This window comes from Aphelocoma coerulescens, chromosome 7, assembly GCF_041296385.1.
Source record: "Aphelocoma coerulescens isolate FSJ_1873_10779 chromosome 7, UR_Acoe_1.0, whole genome shotgun sequence".
In the NCBI taxonomy this organism is placed as follows: Eukaryota; Metazoa; Chordata; class Aves; order Passeriformes; family Corvidae; genus Aphelocoma; species Aphelocoma coerulescens.
Genome location: NC_091021.1, coordinates 23,693,591 through 23,713,148, shown reverse-complemented (window position 1 = coordinate 23,713,148; position 19,558 = coordinate 23,693,591). Strand labels below are relative to the sequence as shown.

At 62.1% G+C, this 19,558-nt stretch overlaps 2 protein-coding genes across 5 annotated transcripts; both read right to left on the bottom strand.

Annotated features, from left to right (window-relative positions):
• Positions 1 to 34: 34 nt before the first annotated feature.
• PTPRN (protein tyrosine phosphatase receptor type N) lies at positions 35 to 11,772 on the bottom strand. Of its 4 annotated transcripts, none has more exons than XM_069020867.1 (23): positions 11,655 to 11,772; positions 9,944 to 9,994; positions 9,635 to 9,748; positions 9,273 to 9,378; positions 8,940 to 9,138; positions 8,457 to 8,781; positions 8,132 to 8,248; positions 7,928 to 8,007; positions 7,566 to 7,852; positions 7,018 to 7,104; positions 6,780 to 6,859; positions 6,489 to 6,553; positions 4,039 to 4,251; positions 3,682 to 3,891; positions 3,447 to 3,594; positions 3,221 to 3,294; positions 2,844 to 2,921; positions 2,591 to 2,710; positions 2,320 to 2,486; positions 1,190 to 1,243; positions 1,008 to 1,072; positions 846 to 919; positions 35 to 746 (listed from the first exon to the last, which is right to left on the bottom strand). In XM_069020867.1, exons 1-23 carry the CDS (start codon positions 11,752 to 11,754, stop codon positions 675 to 677), a joined length of 2,886 nt encoding a protein of 961 aa, XP_068876968.1. In that variant the 5' UTR covers positions 11,755 to 11,772; the 3' UTR covers positions 35 to 674. The 4 variants fall into 4 exon arrangements, with proteins under 4 accessions (XP_068876968.1, XP_068876970.1, XP_068876971.1 ...); XM_069020869.1 differs by having other exon boundaries at positions 3,682 to 3,888; XM_069020870.1 differs by having other exon boundaries at positions 7,973 to 8,007.
• Positions 11,773 to 12,563: 791 nt separating this feature from the next.
• On the bottom strand, positions 12,564 to 17,738 carry DNPEP (aspartyl aminopeptidase). The gene is made up of 15 exons (XM_069020866.1): positions 17,677 to 17,738; positions 17,458 to 17,545; positions 17,292 to 17,380; positions 17,097 to 17,210; positions 16,637 to 16,762; positions 16,367 to 16,497; positions 15,930 to 16,014; positions 15,406 to 15,513; positions 15,097 to 15,174; positions 14,682 to 14,765; positions 14,255 to 14,415; positions 14,071 to 14,110; positions 13,593 to 13,694; positions 13,068 to 13,235; positions 12,564 to 12,678 (listed from the first exon to the last, which is right to left on the bottom strand). The coding sequence occupies exons 1-15, from the start codon at positions 17,680 to 17,682 to the stop codon at positions 12,628 to 12,630; spliced, it is 1,431 nt and encodes a 476-aa protein (XP_068876967.1). The 5' UTR covers positions 17,683 to 17,738; the 3' UTR covers positions 12,564 to 12,627.
• Positions 17,739 to 19,558: the final 1,820 nt, after the last annotated feature.

Sequence of the window (19,558 nt, the reverse complement as noted above, 5' to 3'; positions counted from 1 at the left end):
GCCTGTGCAGTCTTTCTGGGCTGGGGATGCAGGATTCTCATCTTTGCCTGCAGGTGAGCTGTACATGTCTGGCAGTTGTGGAGTGCCGGGATAGAGATGGACAAACGTGGCCTTTCCTCCCTGTGCCATCCCAATACACAGTCAGAGGCCAGGCCTGGCTGCAGCTGCACGAACGTGACACAAGAACTTTATTCACATCAAGATACAAAATTATAGTTCTCTAGAAATTTTTCTTCTGCTCGAGTGACTAGGCAGGGAACACACAAAGGGGACCTGGAGTGGGGCTGGGCCAGGCCCCCCTGCACCCCATGCTCCCCCCAACTGTGGAGGACCCCTGCCACGGGGACAGGAAGAGAGCTAACACAGAACTGACAGGTTGGGGAGCCCCCCCTGCCAGCTCACAGCAGCACCACCTGGTGTCCTCCTCCACAGGGCTTAGGGGCCATGAGCTCTGTCCCCTCTGTGGTGGCAGTGGGGGTGTGATGAGGTTCCTGCACGCAGAGGGCCTGAGGTTGATGTCCTTAGGGAGATGGGAAGAGAGGCCTGGGGGCAGGGGGAACAGAGCCAGAAGCACAGACACCATTTTGTAGGGAGAGCAGCCCCAGAGGCAGGTGAGGAGAGTGTGAAGCGCAGGGCAGGGGGCAGACAAGAGGGGGAGGGAGGGCTCCTCGCCATCACTGCGGCAGCGCCTTCAGGATGGCGTTCACTTCCTCTGCCACAGCCGTCAGTGCGAACTCAAACTGGTCCTGTGGGAGCACAGCAGGGGCCATGATGGTCCCTGCCAGCTCAGCCCCAGGGGCTATGCATGCTTATGTGGAGGGAGAGGGTCCCCAGCTTGGGCATACCTTGGTCTGCACCATACCAGGCCGCTGGTCTCGGATGTGCTCCAGCGTAGCAGCTATGTCTATCTCCTTCACCCCTGGGGCAGAAGGAGAGAGGGGTGCTAGGAGGGGAGTTCACAGGCCAAGCTCACGGACAGGGCAGCAATGCTGCTTCCCTGCACCTACCTTTGGCCATTCGGTTCAGGACCATGTCGACAAGGATGTACGTCCCAGTCCTGCCTGCACCGTCACTGCAAAACACAGATGCTTGGTCCAGGGGAACTGCTTCCAGTGGGACTGGTCCTGGGCAGCAGGTCCCAGCCTTCAGTCACCCTCAAGCCCAAATGCCCCTCCATCCCCTGCAGTACCTGCAGTGCACGATAATAGGGCAGGAGCGACCCCGGTAGCACTTGTTCACCTTCCTGCAAGGATAAGAGGGAACAGATCAGTGCCTGGCTGTGCCAGGGTCAAGGCTGTGCTAGGTGTCCCTTGCTGTGCTCAGTGGGGCAGGGCAGCAGCACACCATGATGTGGCCCTGGGGGTCTGGCTCATGGCTCCTCCTGCCTCCACAATGGTGCTGGACATGGGATGGGGACCACCGGTAGAAAGTGGCCAGGGCAGGGAGAGGAGTTCAGTTCCTCAGGTGCCCAGCCTGGGGAGGGGAGCAGTGGCAGGACCCCCAGGGAGCAGCTCTGGTCCGGTGGGGCGTGAAGCTGGGGGCCAGGCACTGGTAGGCCTCCTGGCATGCTCCATGCAGCAGGCACGGCTGCCAACGATCACTTTTGTGACTATGCAACTGGAGCCAGATTACTAGCTGCAAATCACAAAAATGACGCCGGCAGCTGCGAGAGAGAGACAGAGACAGACAGAGAGAGAGAGAGAGAGTGTGAGCGGGACTGAGAGGAGGGAGACATTCTCAGAGACCCCCCTGCTGCCCTAGGCTGGGTCCCTTGCCCCGCACAACCTAGGTACAGTGAGCAGCCTGTGGCTGGCAAGTCCACCACCACCCAGGGACCTAAAGACCTGGGCAGGCAAGTCTCCTGGGAGCAGTCCCAGTCCTGCAGCTCTTGCCCTGGGCTAGCTGGGGATCCACCACTGGTTGTAGTGCATTGGGAGCAACGAGTCACAGCCAGTTTAAGGCTGGCTCTGGAGGTTTCTTCTTGCACCCATGGCTGTGGAAGGTGCCAGTCAATGCTGCCCTCCATGCCAGCTCTGGGCAAGAGCACTTTCCCACCCTCCCCATGAAGGCCGGAGAGCCCTGGCAACCTCAGCCAGAGGTTTCTTGCCCACCAAACTCTGTTGAGCCTCATCCCAAGCTGGCCAAAACCTGGCTCTTCTGCACCCTCCCATCCATGGCAGCTCCCAGTCCCTGCACCTGGTCCATGCCATGGCCCCGACCCTCATGATATTGTCAGTGATGTCCTCACCCATCAGTCACCTGCATTTGGGATCAGTGCTGGCTCCCCAAGGGCTGGCACAGTGCCAGGTGGGCGCTCACCTGCGGAAGTCAAGGAGGGGCCGGGTGGTGGTAGGGATGCCCTCGGCCGGCCAGCTGAGGAAGTGGAACTGCGTCAGGGTGCGGGTCTCCTGCGACTGCACATTTTTCAGGTAGAAGCTGCGCACCAGGAAATCCTCACACCAGATGTGCTCTGACACCAGGTTCACCTGCCCAAGTAAGGCAGTGGGCATCAGTGCCGGGTAAGGGGGCTGGGATCAGGGGGACAGGGGCTGGAGGATACTCCATGCCCCAGGCTACCCAACACGCTTGCCTCGTAGATGTGGTAAAGAGAGGAGCCTTCATCCGGCCAGTAGCGGTCACACTGCTTGACACTGTCCTCAGCCAGGGGGCTCAGCATGACAATGACAGTGCAGCCATGTTCCCACACCATCTGTGGGCAAGACGAGGGGGGTTTCACTGCTGGAGGACAGCCCAGGTGGGAGGGCAGTCAAGCCACTGTGACCCATTTTGTGGCCATCACACAAAGGGACCCCAATGGGCTGGCACAGCCACGTGACACTCACCTGCCAGAAGTCAGCAATAGTGTGGGACAATGGCCCCTGTGTGGCAATGTATGCTGGCATCCGTGGGTCATGCTCAATCTGGAACAGGAAAGGGGGTATCAGACTTTACACTCTTTGGCCAGGGGTTGGTGACACTTGAAGGAGTAGGGGTATACTCCAGGCGTGATGGGACAGTTGGGAAGGGAGATTCAGGTGCCCCAGCCAGGAGGGAAATGGGATTTAACAATTTTTTGAGCAATGGGGCAGGCACAAAGCTCACATCTGTAGCCCTCAGGGATGTGACCTCGGTCCAGCTCTATCCCAGAGTGAAAACCTCACCTGGGCTGGGCACATCAAGGAGCAGGGTGGCACGGCAGGAGCCCCCAGTGATCACTCACGATTGGACTGGCATTGATGAAGTCACTGCGGGATGGGTTGCTCTCGGCTTTCAGCTTGATCCGCACGTGATCATCTGGGGGAACAGGCCAGCAGACTTGGTGAGTGCCCAGAGGAACTGTGGGCACACTAATGCTGCAACCAGCCATGGTCCTGAGCATCCCCATGCCCCACACCCTGCTCTAGCAGGACAGCTGGTCCCTGGGGCTGGGTGGCTGGGATGCTCACAGGGCACATAGTCGGGGTTGCGGTTCTTCTTCAGGTTGGCTTCGCTCTGGGCAATGGAGCAGATGCTGGGCTCAGCTTGGTAGGCGCAGAGCGCCTGCCACTCCTTGGCCAGCCGGTCTCGGTTGCGGAGGTGGTCCTCCATATAGGCCTGGGGCAGAGGGGCGGGGTCAGCCCAGCAGCAGGGGGGCAGATGGGGGGCTGGGGAGGGGGCTGCCACCCCTCCGGGCTGGCTCACCAGGATCATGTGTCCGGTGGAGATGTCCATGTTGGACTGGACAGGCTCCTCGCACCAGGAGGGTGTGCTGCTGTGGGAGCTGGGGCTGGGCTGTGGAGCGTCGCTGAACTGGGATGAGACACTGCTGACCCTCGAAGTCTCCGCTGGTGCTGCGGGTGCCTCAGTGCGGCCAAAGAGAGACTTGGCAGCCATGTGCTGGCGGCACAGCTCCTGGGGAACCCCATCAAGAGCCCTGTCCCTTGGCCACAGCGCTGCCAAAGGGCAGCCCTATGCACCCCGAGCAATGCTGACACGTGGCAGTGACTCATCCTGTGGGGACCCACATCCCACAGGGCCCCACATCCCACAGGGTCCTACCTGGTACTCGAAGGTGGTGTCGGCAGCACCCTCTGGCCCCAGGGCAGCCAGGCGCTCCTTCTCCCGCTGCTTGGCATGGCGCCGGAGGCAGAAGGCCGCAGACACTGTGATGGCAATGACTGCCACGCAGGCCAGTGCGATGAAGGTCAGCAGCACCGAGTGGAAGCCGTCCCCAAAACGGGATGGGCGTGAGTAGGCAGCAGCCTCATTTCGCTGGGGACCAAGCCAAGTAAGGGTTAGTTAGTGTGGGGCTGGGGAGGGGGCAGAGACCTTATTCTGCTCCACATTTGGGGTTTGTGGGGGTTAAAACAGAGCAAGGGCTCTTCCTTCCTCTTCCTGAGGGTGCTGATTCTCTGGAGGAGCTTGGCCAACTCCAGGTAGCAGTACTTCCTGCTTGCCTGCTTCCAGTGCTCAGGGCTGCTGCCTGAAGCAGACCCAGCCTGGGCTGCTCTTCTACAGGGTGGGCAGTAGCCCCATAGAACTTTGGTTCCATGACCTCCTTCTGCCCAGCTGGAGATAAACAAGGGCTGAATTCAGCCCAAGGAGTTAATAGTGTAGGATAGGCAACTGCAGTGCTGGGTGTGCTGCTCCCAGGGGACTTTCCTGACTGAGGGTGGCTCTCCCCTGCAGCCCCTGCTCCACAGCAGGACACTGGGGGAGGCGGGGTGGGGAATACGCCAGCACTGCTGGTACGGTCCCAGCTGTAGTGGCTAGGGGACAGGTCGTCCCTGTTGCCCTCCTCAGTTAGGACACAGAGCGGCCCCTGCCACCTTGCAGGTAGTGTCTCTAGGGCTCCTTCCCTGTGGTTGTGGGAGACATCCCAACTCATGCCAGTCCCATGCTGTAACAGGATGCCCCTGTTGCTCAGGCCTTGCTGGACAAGACCTTCCTGTCAATGCCATGACTGCCTAGGTCCAGCTGGGGCAGCACAGGGATGCTGGGGCATCGCTGCTTCAAACATCCTGTGCCCAATGAGCTGCCAGAGCCCTGCATTACCTCATTGCCACAGTCTCCCATTGGCTACGAGCCTGATGAGGTTACCGAGGGAACACTGCACCATCATCAACTACATCATCATCATCATCATCGCCTGGGGATGTCCCCAGCCTAGGAGTCCCCGCTGCCACCTGCCCCCAGCTGTGCCAGTCACAGCACCTGACTGCCATCAGGGTCCAGCCAGTCCTACAGCCCGGGCACCCCCCAGGCCCTGCACCTCCCAGCTCCCCGGGGCACCCAAGCAGGAGCAGCCCTGCAGCCCCTGGAGGTGTCAGCGGAGCCAGGGGGGACAGAAGGCATTTCTCTCCCAAGGCCTGCCCAGGCCCTGCTGTCTCCCTGCCTCTCTACATCCCTCTTCCTCAAATCTTGCACCAGTCCCACCATGTTCAGAGCCAGGAGGGAATGAAGGAAAAGCACAAGCTGGTTAGAACTGGGAAGGTTGGTGCAGAAGGGAGCCTGCTAAGCTGCCTCAGCCTCCTCTGAGCTCCATCTCTGATATCTCTGACATCTCTCCCGGTTCCTGCCACCTGCCTCATCAAAAGGCATTGCCATAGTGACACTCCACATATTGCTGATAGAGACAGGTTGCCTCAGTGGCCAGACCACCCTTTCTTCATGGCCTCCTCCTCCTCCAAAGTTCCCCTTTCCTTCCTCCCCGCTCATGGCTACAGCCACATGACAAGAAGTGGGAAATGGGGACACTGGGCTGGGGATGTGCTACACCATTTTTCCTCCTCAGGCTGCAAACACAGGAGCCAGGCTTAGTCCTTATCTCCAACCCCTGCTCCCTGCCCCAGGAGACTGTTCCTGTGGCTCCCCAGAGGAGTACAGGGAGGGGTAGCCCCTCTCCAAACAGATGGTTCCTGTTTCATCCCTGCCTTCAGCTGCTTTGCCATTCTCTGGGGACATGATGGCATTTTGCCTGCCTAGCTATGGTTTGTGGGGTGCTCTGGGAACATCCCAGTGCTCGGGTGCTGAGGCCACAGCTGAGATGGGGCCTGCAGGTTGGAGGGAGGCAAGGGTGAGGATGAGCCTTGAGGGATACAGCCTGCAGCCCTCCAGCCTCGGGGGGAAGAAAAGCCTCTGGGAGTCCCTTTCAGACCACCTTCAAACACTGCGGAGCTTTTGTTTTGAAAAGAGCTGAGAGCCCTGGGAGTACAGACAGCTGGGCAGGATTGTGCTGCCAGGCACTGGAGGGGGATGATGGACGCACAGGACTGGAGCAGTCTCCAACAGGAGTCCTCCAACACAGGACTGGAGTCTATCTCCATCCTAAACACTGCCCAGTCTCCTCTACTCTTCAGCTGCCCTACAGACCTGCAGGGACAGCTCACTCACAAAGGCCTTTGTGCCCCAGGGCTGGGGGCTCCTGGCTTGTACCCAGTGGCAGCATCCCCACTCCCCTGTTGCTGGCCACCCCAGCCCCAAGGGGCAGGATCCTTGCTCAGTCCTACCTCTCCCACTCCTGTTTGCACAATCTTCAGGCCCAGCTCGTGCTCCAGCTCTCCCTTCACTTGCTCTGTGGACAGAGGAGATGGTCAGAGGCACACTGCCCCTCCACACAAGAGACCCCCCAGAAACAGAGCCAAGGGATAGCTCTGACAGCTGCCCACTTCAGCCCCCCAGTTCAGCCAAAGGCAGTGGGATGTATGGTAGGAGCCCCCTCTTCCTGGACCCTGGCAAGGGACACCCCACAACTGGGAGGAGAAGAGAGGACCAAGACCAGGGGGACATTGTCAACTCACCAGTCTGGCTGGCCACATCTGCCAGTGAAAAGTTCTGAGGGTTCTGTTGGATACGGAAGGTAAGTGCAGGACCCACAACGCTGCCAGGGAGAGGGGGAACACAGTGTGAGACCTGGAAATGCAGACCCCCCCCCCCACCTACCTTCACCACAGCTCAGTCCCTCCTGTCCCCCTGCCTGGGGGTGCTGAGCATGGCCATGGCTGAGGCAGCAGCGCCCCATGGCCCCGGTCCCCTCACCTGATGTTGATGAAGCTGGCAGTGGAGAGGTGGAGGTGCTTGGCTAGGAGCTCCAGCAGCCGCACGCCAGCAGCCAGCCCCAGGGGCCTGTGGGGATAGTGTCAGGGTGAGGAGGGGTGGCAGGGGCGAGGGGACAGCCTGTGCTGCCCACAGTCAGGGAACAGAGACAGGCAGGCTCAGGGAGTCCCAAGCACACAGCAAGAGCAGGGTGTCAGGGTGGGCAGGAGGTAAGAGTGTGGCGATGTTGGTGGAGCTGACCTCCCCCCTTGCACACGAATGTGCACAGACACACTTGTGCATGCACACTCCCAGCCTCCCCTCCTGCAACAGTGAGCTCTGGCCTTGGTATGGGCTGATAAAGGAAGGCTTTGGGGTGGAACAGGGGCTGTGGGTAGAGAAGGGATGAGGGGGAGCTGACTCCATGGAAACCCAACCCTACCAAAGACCCAAACAGGCTCAGTCAAGCATGTGAAGCTGTGACAGCTGTTGGTGGGGAGATACAGACCCTTCACACACGCAGACCCCCTTGCCTGACCCCCAACTCTCACTTCTGGTCTGTGACGATGTAGCCATACTCGTCTGGTGGCCGCATGCCCTGCTGTGCCCCACCATCCTTCATCTCTGTGTAGCTCTTCTTCTCCACCACAATCTGCTTTCTGGGGCTAAGGGCATCTCCACTGTGTGCCTGCTGTGGCTCAGCCTGGGGAGCTGGTGAGGATGTTGCCCTGCCCTTTGTTCCATCCCCTGGGGATCTACTGGCTGGGATTTTGGAGGGTGGCACTGTGGAGGAAGGGGGTACTGGCTCCTCTCCATGCTGCATGTCTCCCTCCATCACCTGAAGGGAGGAAAAGGGAGAAGCTGGAATCTCAGAAGAGAGCCCTGGGGAACTACCTCCTCCTCCCCATCCCACCTTTGGCATGGCACCTTCTCCAGCATCACCCTGCTGCAAACCCACCCGTTTCGCTGTGGGCACTTCAGGGCCAGCAACACCTAGAAAGGAGACACAGGTCCTGCAGCACCCACCCCAAAAGGCAACACTCCCTACCCTGAAACAGGGCATGCTAGCACCTGCTTCTGCCAGTCCCTGCCTGTCCCATCCCTGTGCCTGGCTCACCAGAGCTCTGGAGAAGCTGGAGGAGAGTGGACAGGCTGCTTAGCTGCTGGGGATTCAGCTCTGGCAGCCCCAGGCCATAGCTGGCCAGGAGGGAAGCCAATCTCTTCAGGGCAGCATCTGCAAGAGGATATAGTGTCAGGTTGGATGCTCTGCATCCACATGGAGACCAGGAGCCAGGGATGGAGCAGATGGGGCAGGTGGGGTTGCGGGTGTATGCTGTCCATGGGCATAAAGCCAAAGAGGAGGGAAAGTGTGAGCCACGAGGAATGTGGCTGTGGGTACAGGATAGGGACAAGGGTTGGTGCCTGGCTGGAGAACAAGGTACCTGTCTGTGCAGAGGGTGGCTGGGCAGCCAGGGGTGCTTGCTGCTCCCTCCCCTCCATGTTTCTGTAGTCATCGGGGAGCTGCAAGCTGTGCTGAAGCCTGGCGCTGGCAGGGTCCGGGCGGCCAGCTTTCTCTCTGGGCAGGGAAAGCATGCCCAAGTCCTGGAAGAGATGCCCCCCATCCATTCCTGGCTGCCCGCCATAGGAGGGCACAGGGCCAGCCCCAAAAAGGGTCTGGGCAGGGACCCGGCCCAGCAGCGAGGAGGTTTCAGAGCTCTGCCTGGCTGAGCTGCTGGGATGCTGGTGAGCACCATCCTGATAGCCGAACTGCAAACAAAACACATGTCAAACCCCACAGGTCCCCTGTCACCCCATGGCGGAGGCAGGGGGTACCCCAGCACCAGCAGAAAAGCACTGGCAGTGCAACAGCTCCCTGCCAATCTCTACTTTTCTGCCCGGGAGAAGGCGCTCACTCCCCAGCTTACCTTGTGGTAGGAGTAGGGATTGAGCAGAGCCTCCTCGTAGCCCAGCTGGGGTGGGGAGGGCAGCAGGACATGCTCCAAGTACCGCTGCACCAGTGGGGAAAGCAGCAGTGGTGGGGGCTGCTCCAGATGCTGAGCTGCTGGCAGGCCGGCGTCTGGGGGCAATGGGGCTCGCCGGGGCTCACTGCGGACAGGCAGGAACCTTGAAGGCAAGCAGCGTTGGGGTGACTCACCTAGGTAAAGGGGGAGGTCCCTCCCCTAAACCCCATTTGCGGGGCAAAGCCCTTGCTGCTCCACTGAGCTCTGCTCACAGGATGGCAGCTGGCACCATCCTACCTGTCCCTGGCCACTGGCTCCAGCGAGGGTGGCAAGCGGAGGCGGGGGATGCGCTCCATCTCCTGAGAGATCACATACTGGGTGATGCCATCCTGCCACGAGAGCCCTGCCATGGGAAGGGGCTGTGAGACACGGAGGCAGCCTGGCAATCATGGTCTGAGTGCATGGGATGCTGTCCTGATATTCTGACCCTGTGTACCATGGCCTGGGTTTGACCCCACTCCTCCCAGAATCATCCTCCACAGCACACCCTGGCCCCCGGGCCAGCAGGACCTCAGAGAGTCCTAGTGCCACTAGGCAATTCTACCTGACATCCCCTCCCTGCAGGGTCAGAGCGACTCCCCCCATGCTCCCCCCTTCACCTTGTGCCATGAGATGTCGCAAGACATCCTGCAGACGCTGGAGCACGGGAGATGTAACCTGGAAATAGGGTCTGTCCTGCACGGAGCCCACCTGGCACTGCCCAAATAGCCCATCTGCAAGAGAGGGGAGGGAGGCAGTGAGACCAGATGAAGAAACACCCTGATGTGAGGATCTCCGGGCACAGCCCCACCTTTCTCCTGCCGTGCCCCCCTGCACTACACCCTAGGTTCCCCTGAAAGGCATCCCTGTACCCTCCACACCCACTTGGAAAGGGAGAGGGGATCCCTGCACCCCTGCTAGCCACTTACCCTGCACACACACCTCCTGCGGGGCACACAGCCTCCGGTCAAACAGGCAGCCTGGGACAGAGAGACAGACAGACAGGCCAGTCAGCACAGCATCCAAGGGGGGGCTCCAATGGAATTTGCTCATCACCAGCTGCCTTGGGGACCCCTACGCTCCAGAAAAGTGGCACAGGGATACAATGTGGCGATGGTGGGAGCGGACACAGCTTTGTAGCCCAGGGCAGAGGCTCAGCGCCTGTCTTTTCTGCTTCTCAGAGGCAAGATGGGGGCTGTATAGAAAGTATGCCCTTGGCTCTGGAGAGTGGGGAAGATCTGGAGTTTTTTGGGGTGCTGGCAGTTAGGAAGGTAAGACTGAGGCAGCAGACACCTGCAAAACCACATCTGTTGCCCTCCTACATGTGGTACTACGAGGAAGGGATGCAACCTAGTGACACCGGAATCCACTCTCCCTGCGAGGCGGACCCCAAAGCATGGATATAGTGGTGCTGGGGGTGTGGGGTGTGTACCTCTCCAAGCCCTTCGGGGGGCAGCACTTGGGCAGGGGGCGGCTTCCCCCTTCCTCTCCCCCCCCCGTCTCGGCCCAAGACCGTCAGCAGCGAGACGGCAGCAGGCGATGACTCAGCCCCGGATGGCAAGGAAGGAACGAGAAAACAACGGGGGGGAGGGGAGGGAGGGGCCCGTCGAGCCCGCCGCGGGGGAAGGGGGCTTGTGGGGATGAGGGTCCCCGAAAGCCCGGCACCCAAGGGCCAGCGTCCCCCGGGGCGGAGGCCACGCAGGTGCGGGGCACAGGACTCCACTGCCAGGGGAGACCCCAGGGACGGCGGCGGCGGGGGCCGGGCCGGGGCGGCAGGGCCGGCGCTGTCCGCGGTGCTGAAACGGCGCAGCGCTCTCCCGCCGAGACGCTCCGCTCCGCCGGGAGGGGCGGTGGCCCCAGCTCAGGGAGGCTCCCCCGGCCAGGACGGTGCTCGGCCGCAGCCGTCCCGACACCATTCCTTGCCTGCTCCCGGGGACAGCGGGGCCTCCGTGGTGCAGCCGGTCCCGTCCCGGCACTCCCGGCCCGCTGGAGGACGAGGGGCGCAGAAGCCTCGGGCGTCCTGTAGTGAGTCAGCGGCGCCGGGGCCGTGCCGTGCCGTGCGGGGGGGGCCGCAGCCCTGCTACCGGCAGCGACACCCGGGTCCCCGAGAGCCCCAAGCACGGACCGCACGGAACGAGCTGGAGAAGAGCGGGTGCACCGGCCCGGGCGAGCTGCACTTACAGGCGGAGGGCAGCTAAAGGGCGGCACGGTCGCGGAGGAAACCACGCTCAGGGCCGCTGCCCCGGGCTCCCCATCCCTGCGGCAGCCCCAGGCACCGGCTTTGCCCCGGCCATGAGCAAGCACCGTTCTGCTCCCGTCCCGTAGCTGCCGGCTATCGGGCCCGGCGGGGCGGCAACTCTACAGCCGGCGGGGTGCCCCGGGATTAGCACACCCACCGGCCCGGCAGCCCCGGGAAAGGGGCGCCCCCGGCGCCAATGACGCACCCGCGGTGCCGGTTCCGGGCCGCCCTCTCCCGTTATCCGCCAGCGGCCAGACTCGCCGCTGCACGCCGTGACAGCATCTACAGCGGCGGCGACCGCACCGGCCGCGGAGCCCCGCGTCCCGCCACTCCCCGGGAATCTCCTCCCAGCTCCCGCGCTGCCCGGGGCAAAGCCGCCCTGCCCAGGGTCGCGGTCTCACCGTGTGCGGCGGTGGCGGCGGCAGCAGCGCCGTCACGCAGCTGCCCGCGGCCGGCCAGGAGGAGGAGGCAGAGGAGCGCCCGGAGGAGCCGCCGCCCCATGCTCCGCTCACGGCCGCACCATGGCGCACCCGCCGGCCGCGCCCCCGCCGCCGCCGCCAACCCGCGCCCCGCCGCGCCGCGCGCCCCGCCCGCCGCCGCCGCCGCGCCAATGGCGCGCTGCGCGCTGCCGCGGCGCCACGCCCCTCCTCGCCGCAGCCAATCAGAGACCCGCGCGGCTGCCCTCAGCGCCGCGCTCACGCCCCCCGCTGTTCAGCGGGGCCAATCACGCCTCGCTCCGGGGAGAGGCGGCCGAGCGCCGCGCCAATCGCAGCGTCCCCTGGGGCGAGCCACGCCCCCTGGGGGTGTGCAAGAGCGGCAGCGGCGCCCCCGCCAATCAGCGCCCGCGGCTTCCCAGCCCTGCGGCCGCACTGGCTCCCGCGTGGGACACGCCCCTAAGAGGGGCCCAATGAGCGGCGAGCACGGAGCCGCGCCCTCGTGCCCCGCCCGGCGCCACCGCCCGGACGGGCCGCGGGGACACCGCAGCCCCCGGCCCGGGCACGGACCCCCTGCCCCGGTCCCGGAGAGCAGCTGCAGGTCTGGTGCCGGCAGGTCCATGCGCACATGGCAGGCTCATTCCTAGGGAAGAGGGCGGCCCGCGATAGGGGACATGCTCCAGCCAGCTCTCCCTGGGCAGGAGCCGAGCCGTGCTCTGCACCTTTGCTGAGACCCCAGGCAACCCTCGACAAGGGATTGTGGATGGGTGAATGGGTCTCGCTCACGGTTCCAGGGGAGACCACGGGTGGGAGCTATGGGAGTCCCCAGTGGGAGCCATGTACGTCAGAGTCAGCCACAGTCATGGACCACTCGCCTGTGAGACAGAAATGCTTTAATGACCCCAGGACTAAACCCACTGCTGCTCCCTCCCCACCATGTTCAGTCGACCACCAGGCTGCTGCTGACCGTCGGCAGGAGCTCGAAGAAGCCCTGGAAGAAGAGAGGCCATCAGGGTGGGCCGAACAAGGCAGTGCGGGGTGGGGGGACAGGCAGCGGGGGCAGGCAGCAGCTCCCTGTCACAGCGTCATAGTAGGCAGCTACTCGCAGAGAGCAGGACCGCGTCACCATAGTAACCCATCGCTGACTCAAGGCTAGCACCGGTTGCCATAGGAACTATTTAGGGATGGCAGTCACTGGGGAAGGCTGGGATGAGAGGCAGCACCTCCAGAAGCAGCCAGTACCTGCGCTGCTCTAGAGAGCTGGGGAGCTCTGTGGGATGGCTGGGCTCAGCCCCAAAACAGGGATTGGATGGGGACACGGACATGTGGGAGATGTAGAGCAGCAGGGCTTTAGCACAGGATGGGGGACACAGGGCTCACCTTGAAGAGGGTGATGCTCTGAAGCACCCCCGAGGTGCAGCACATCTCCCGGATGGAATGCATGGCCAGCTGCGGGCAGCCAATGTCCAGCACACGCAGCCCCAGGCGGGAGGCCAGAATGGGGCCGATGGTGGTGCCACAGGGTGTGTCATTGCGCACCATGAACTCCTGCACGAAGGCAACACCTCAGCAGCTCCACATGCTGCCCCATGGCCTCCCATATGGGCTCTCAGCCCTGAAGGGAAGAGACCTGGGACAGGGAGGAAGCACTGACCCACGCCAGGGTTCAAAATGCTCCAGAGATAAGACACACTCGGGCCAGGCTCCCATCCTGCTTACCAGCCCACTCCCTGAGGCAGCCCTGGAGCTGGAGCCCCAGAGCAACAGGCAGCACACAGACCCCAGTGGGGTCAGACATGCTAACAGGGGTGGAGCTCTGGCACAGGCCCCCTCTGATGAACCCAGGAGTTAAGACTGCAGCCCAAACTCCTTATGTTCAAGGAGGGCTCACCCAGCCCTGCTCACCTGCAGAGGGACACCCACAAGGGCGGCAATATCCCGGATTATGGCTTCAGTGACAGCTGTGGAGGCGTAGCGCTGGTTGCTGTTCACTTTGATGACAGGGCCCTGCACAAGGAAAGGTACCACAGGCCCATGGTGGGACCCAGGGATAGTCAGTGGCCCTGGAAACACTCCTGCCCAGGCAATGCTGCACCGCCCCAACACACCCCTGGATTCTCCCCTCCCTGGATGAGCCCATGGGGATGGGGACAGCACTTCCATGGGGACAGCCCCAGCTACGAGCAGGGAAGGGCTCTAGGGACAAGACTGGGATCCCAAGTGATTAACATCAGACATGTGGCACAGTCAAATCCCACTGCGGGATAAACCTTTCCCATTTGAGTGCTCCCAAGCTGTGCCCTGGGAACAGCTGGGCAATCCACAGCACTGCAGGACAGACAGACAGCAGCCATCCTACACCAAAGCAGAAGGCTGTCCTCACCTTGTGGAAGGCTGGACGATGATTCTCCTCATGCTTGTCCCTGTAAAGGAGAAGCAAGAGTTTTACACCTTAGCCTTCCCTCCCTGCTGCAATAAGGACTGTCCTGGCTGTACTACCTGGGGAGTGATGGGGATATGTGGCAGGGCAGGCTGCCCTCACCTGTGGCACAGCTCAGACTACTCACACATAATTGGGGTGCACAGCGTGGGCCATATCAGCACTGATCATGTAGGACTTGGCCACTGCCTCCTCGAAGGCTGTCAGGTTGTGTGGCGATGCTGAGATCCGGCGCAGCACCAGCTCCGTTAGCAAGGACTCCGCGCCCTGTGCACTCTCTGACCCTACCTGCCAAAGATCACCATCAGCACAACCCCACAGCACCACAGGGGTCAGATGAGTGACAGAGGGCTCCCTAAAGCCAACACAGCAGCTTCCTACCACACCAGTCCTTCCCACCCCTGCCTGGGCCATGCTCCATGTGAGTGTAAACAAATCCCTGCTTCCTCCACTGGGGTGTGGGATCTCTCTCCTGCTAGACATGGCTGGGGAACAGCAAAGAACATGGAGCTCCTTCCAGTGCCAGCCACCCCATGGCTGTGCCCCTCACTCACCTCCTCATTGTCATAGAGTGCGATGAGACGCACGTTGGGCTCCTGGGAGAGGGACGAGGGTGCTGCACATGAGTCAATCAAGGCCTGCAAGATTAGGGGGGAATGGACACCAGCCTGAGTGCCACCCCATGCTGGGAATCTCAGGACTGAACTACCAGGAGATCCCCCAGGAGAGCCCAAAACATGGAGGAAGGGAGCTGTGGGCACACACACTGCCCAGAGACAGCAGGAGCCACGCCTGGGAGCTGCCAGGAACCCCACACACCCAGCAAAGCGGGCATCCAACCCCAGATCCTCCAAGAATCCAGACCCATTCCACGAGAAGATAACTCCCTGCAGAGCCTTGGGCCAGCCCAAAGCTGAGCTGGGCTGCGTGGGGGCCACGCTGCAGCCTCCAGGTTCTTTTCCATCTCACCTGCAAGGCGCAGTAGCAGCTGTGCAGGTTGTCCAGACGTGGGGAGAAGATGAACTCGTCAAAAGCACCACCCAGTGTCTGCAGAGAGCCAAGAGGAGTAGGGCACAGGCTCTGGGTCACCAAAAAGTACCTGCCACTGGGTCCCCATTCCAGTACCCTTATCTCTGCCTCTCAGGAGCAGCTTCCTCTTGTTCCATTCAGCTCCTAGCCCTGGCACACCCCAGGCAGAGGATGTGTGCCAGGTAACACCTGTGTAGTGCCAGCCCATACGGTGTATGCAGACAGAGGGAGGCTCCTGTCCTTACTCACCGCTGGCTGTGTATCTGCCAGGCATAGTTCCAGCTCCACAATCTGCTCTGGTTTCACCCCCAGCTGGGGGCAGATCAGGGAAAGCAGGACAGGGCTGTGCCGCTCTGCCTGGGAAGAAAGCACAGCTGCGGGCAGGGCAGGCAGTGGATGGCAGGAGAAACTCCAGGTTTCCCCTTGCAAAGCTGTCCCTGCTTATGTTGGCAGAGTCCTCTCTCCTACTAACATGTCTCATGTTCAAGCCCCCAGCTCACCCAGGACAGCTCTCTGCCCCTGTGCTAGCCCCCCTCCCTGCCCTTCCTCCTCAGGGAGATGTACCCATTCTACACTGGCTGCAGACAAGGGTGAGAAGAGAGAGATGGCTGAGCAGGAGCAGATGTGCCACGTACACAGCTGCGAGGCAGAGTGGAAGGCTACCAGCAGTCCACAGGTGGAACCTCGTGGCACGTCCCTGAGGACTGAATATCAAAGGTGACAAGCATGAGGTCCTTGCAAGTGTCCCTGCTGATCCTTGGCACACAGCTCACCTGGGCTGCAGCACTGCAAGGTGTGGACTCCATAAGCACCTCCTTTTCCAGCTCCTCCTGCACAGCAGTGGCCAGAATGGGAACCCTGTGGGAGTCAGTAACATTAACTCCCAGAGCTTTGCTCACCTCACCTGCTTGGGTCACACACTGCCAATGCTTCCTGGGGTGTTTGCCTAGTTCCTCCAGGGAGCGACTGCTACGCCAAATGGAGAAAGAATGCACATTTCAAGCACGTATCTATTGTGCCACCTCAGGACACCCCAGTGTCCTATGCTTGGAAGCATCTCCTGGAAGGACTCTGTGGGGCTAAAAGCCGCTGCAGACCTCCCCACTGCAATGAGTGGCTGCCAAAGGGAGAGCTGAGGTGGGGCTCTGATCTAGCTGGGTCCCAGCCCTCCCAAGGACTGACCAGGGGTTGGGGCTGAGCCAGGCCTTACAGGTGGTGCTCGGTGTTGGGCCCAAAGCTCTCATTGATGCTGCGCTGCAGATGGATGGCCAGGTGAGGAATGCGGAGGATGGGCCGTTCCACACGCACCAGGCGCTGCTCCAGGCGTCCCGAGGCTGGGTCCTGAAACACAAGGAGGACTTCTGGGGCCAGGCCTGCAGGGCTGAGAGGTTGCAGCAGGTCCCACTTTGTGTGGGAGTCAGCGACCCAGAGCCAGAGACACACAGCTATCTGATTGTGCATTGCCCTAAATCAGACTCACCTTTATGATCACTCTCCCAGCCACAGTCAGGTCACGGTCGAACCAGGTGTTCCAGATGCCCCCTCCATAGGTCTCCACGCCAACTTGCACTATGCCCACCTGTCCCCGCTTAGAGCGACGCTTCACCTGGGCAGCAGCAGAGGTGTCACTGCTGGAGCCATGAAGTGCTGGGGACTGGGCAGCTGGTGGGGACTGGGCAGCACGCGCCCAGAGCCTCATCGCTGATGCTGCCAGCACAGAGTGCTGTGAGGAGCTTTAAAGGACAGGGGACACAGAGGAGACAGCAGCAGGCAGAGCAATGCAGGGGGTCAGCATGGGCTGCTCTGGGTGGCAGATTTGGGAGGTGTAGGGAGCCACTGATGGTGCTGCAGGGCACAGGGATAGTCAGGATAGTTTTTGCTCGTGGCGTGAAACTGAGGGACCCCAGAGAAGAACTCAGCACCCAGCCAGCTGACCTTACCCTGAGGCAGGGGCTGTCGGTGTGGGCCCCTAGCAGGCTGAACCCATTCCCGGGCTGGAACTGGCCGCCGACGGCGAAGGCGATGAGGGTGGAGTAGTTCCTGGTGATGAAGTACTGGAAGCAGAGGGGTAGAAGTGAGGGGTGAGGCGTCCCGTCCACCCCCGGCTCCCGCTGCCCCGTCCCGGCCGGGCCCACCTTCTGCGCCGGCCGCACGTCCCAGTGCTCCGTCTCCTTCAGCTCCTGGAAGCCGGCCTGCAGTAGCCGGCTGCGGCATTCGGCCACCACTGCGGGGGGAAGAGCCGTCAGGGCCGCCCGCGCGGAAGGGGCAGAGGGACGGGGAGGGGTCCGGGCGGGTGCTCACCGTGGTACGGCGAGGGACTGCGGTTCACGAACTTCACCAGTTCCTGCGCCGCCGCCTGCGCCGCCGCCTTCGAGCCCTGCGCCGCCGCCTGCGGGCACCGCCGTCACCGCACAGCGCGGGCAAAACCCCGCCCCGGGCCGGGACCCCCGCGGGAACGGGAACCCCCGTCCCGGGCGGCACCGACCCGACCCCGTCCCGCGCCCGCCGCCCGCCCGGTACCTGCATGGCCGCCACCGCCCCGCGCCGGCCCGCCCGGCGCCCCCTGCTGGCGCGGAGGAACGCGCGGCCCGCACTCCGAACGCGAACTCTGCACCCCGCAATCTGCACCCAGCCCTACACCCCGCAATCCCTGCCCCCAATCCACACCCTCCAATCTACACCCAACCCTACACCCCGCAATCCCTGCCCCCAATCCACACCCTGCAATCTGCACCCAACCCTACACCCCGCAATCCCTGGCCCCAATCCACACCCTGCAATCTGCACCCAACCCTACACCCCGCAATCCCTGCCCCCAATCCACACCCTGCAATCTGCACCCAACCCTACACCCCGCAATCCCTGGCCCCAATCCACACCCTGCAATCTGCACCCAACCCTACACCCCGCAATCCCTGCCCCCAATCCACACCCTCCAATCTGCACCCAACCCTACACCTCGCAATCCCTGCCCCCAATCCACACCCCGCAATCTTCACCCAGCCCTACATCCCGCAATCCTGGCCCCCAGTCCACACCCCGCAATCTCCACCCCATAACCCACACCCTGCACCCTACACCATGCATCCCACACCGTGCAATCCACACCCTGCAATCGGCAATGTGCACCCTGCACCCCGTGACCCACGCCCCCACGATCCCCACCCTGTGCCTCGCACCCTATACCCCCCACCATGCACATCGCACTCTCAGCCTGCACGCCTCACCATGCAATCCTCACCACGCACCCCTCAGACCAGGCAAACATGGTGCTTGACAAAGCTAGGGCAGAGCTGAATTAAGTGCAGGCGGCAGAGGGACACAGCCAGGAGGGGCCGGGGTGGGAAGCAAGGGGCAGGATCAGGCTCCGCAAGGATGGTCACCCATCCTGCCCTGGTGTGCCCCAGTTCTGGGGCTAACTAGGGGAGCAAGGGCTGTCCCAAAACGGGGCTTGGCCTGTGTGCAGTGGGGTGCAGGTGCACAGGGAAACACACTCGCTTCCCAAAGGCTGGGTATCTTTGGAGTGGGTTGCAGCCAAGCTGCAGCCCCCTGTCATTGTTGCTCCCCTGCCTTGGCACTGCCTAGCCCTCACAGGAAACAAGGCACAAACCCTTGGTGCCACGTTGGAGACAAATGTCTCTGAGTGACAGCAATGCACTGGGTTCTGAGAGTTAGCTCAGTGGCAGGGCAGCACCCCAGCTGCCTGTCAGCCCCAGGGGCATTCCTGAGGGATAGGACCCCTTGGCCTTGCATGAATTAGGGTGCCTCCTGCCCTTGGCTGGGTTCCCTGCACGGACTGAATGCAGCAGTGGGGTTTTGGGTTTCAATCAGTCCTTGTGCATCGTTTCCCAGAAGGATCCTTTCTTCCTAGCAATGGGTGTGTGGCCTTGGGAGATGGACGTGGCAGCCTGTGAGTGCTGCATGGGGCCCAGGTGTTGGGTGCCAGCTGGATTCCCAGCTCCTGCCCTCATGGGCACTCTGTTAGTTGGAGATGCTGTCTGTGTTCTGAGGACTGGAAACTGGTGGTCCTGTTGCCCCTGACCCTGTGACCTGTCGTGCTGAGAGCTCCTGACAGCTCTGGATTTATGCTTCCAGCCCCCAGCACCTGCCTCTCCCCACCACCAAATGGGAACGAGCACTCCCACTGCCTGGCACCCTGCAAACAGACAGCTGGAGGGTCTCCATGTCAACCACAGCACAACACAGGGCCAGCCCCCCCAGGCCAGGCTCCCCCAGGCTGGGACCAGGCTGGGAGCACCCAGCACTCCAGCCCAGAGCTGGGATACATGTGCCAAAGGGACATGCATGCCAGGCAGCCATCCCCACACTCCTCCTGCCAGCATCACCCCCCTCTGCTGCCTGAACTCAGCTCAGGGCCAGGTGCTCTTGGACAGCTCCCAGG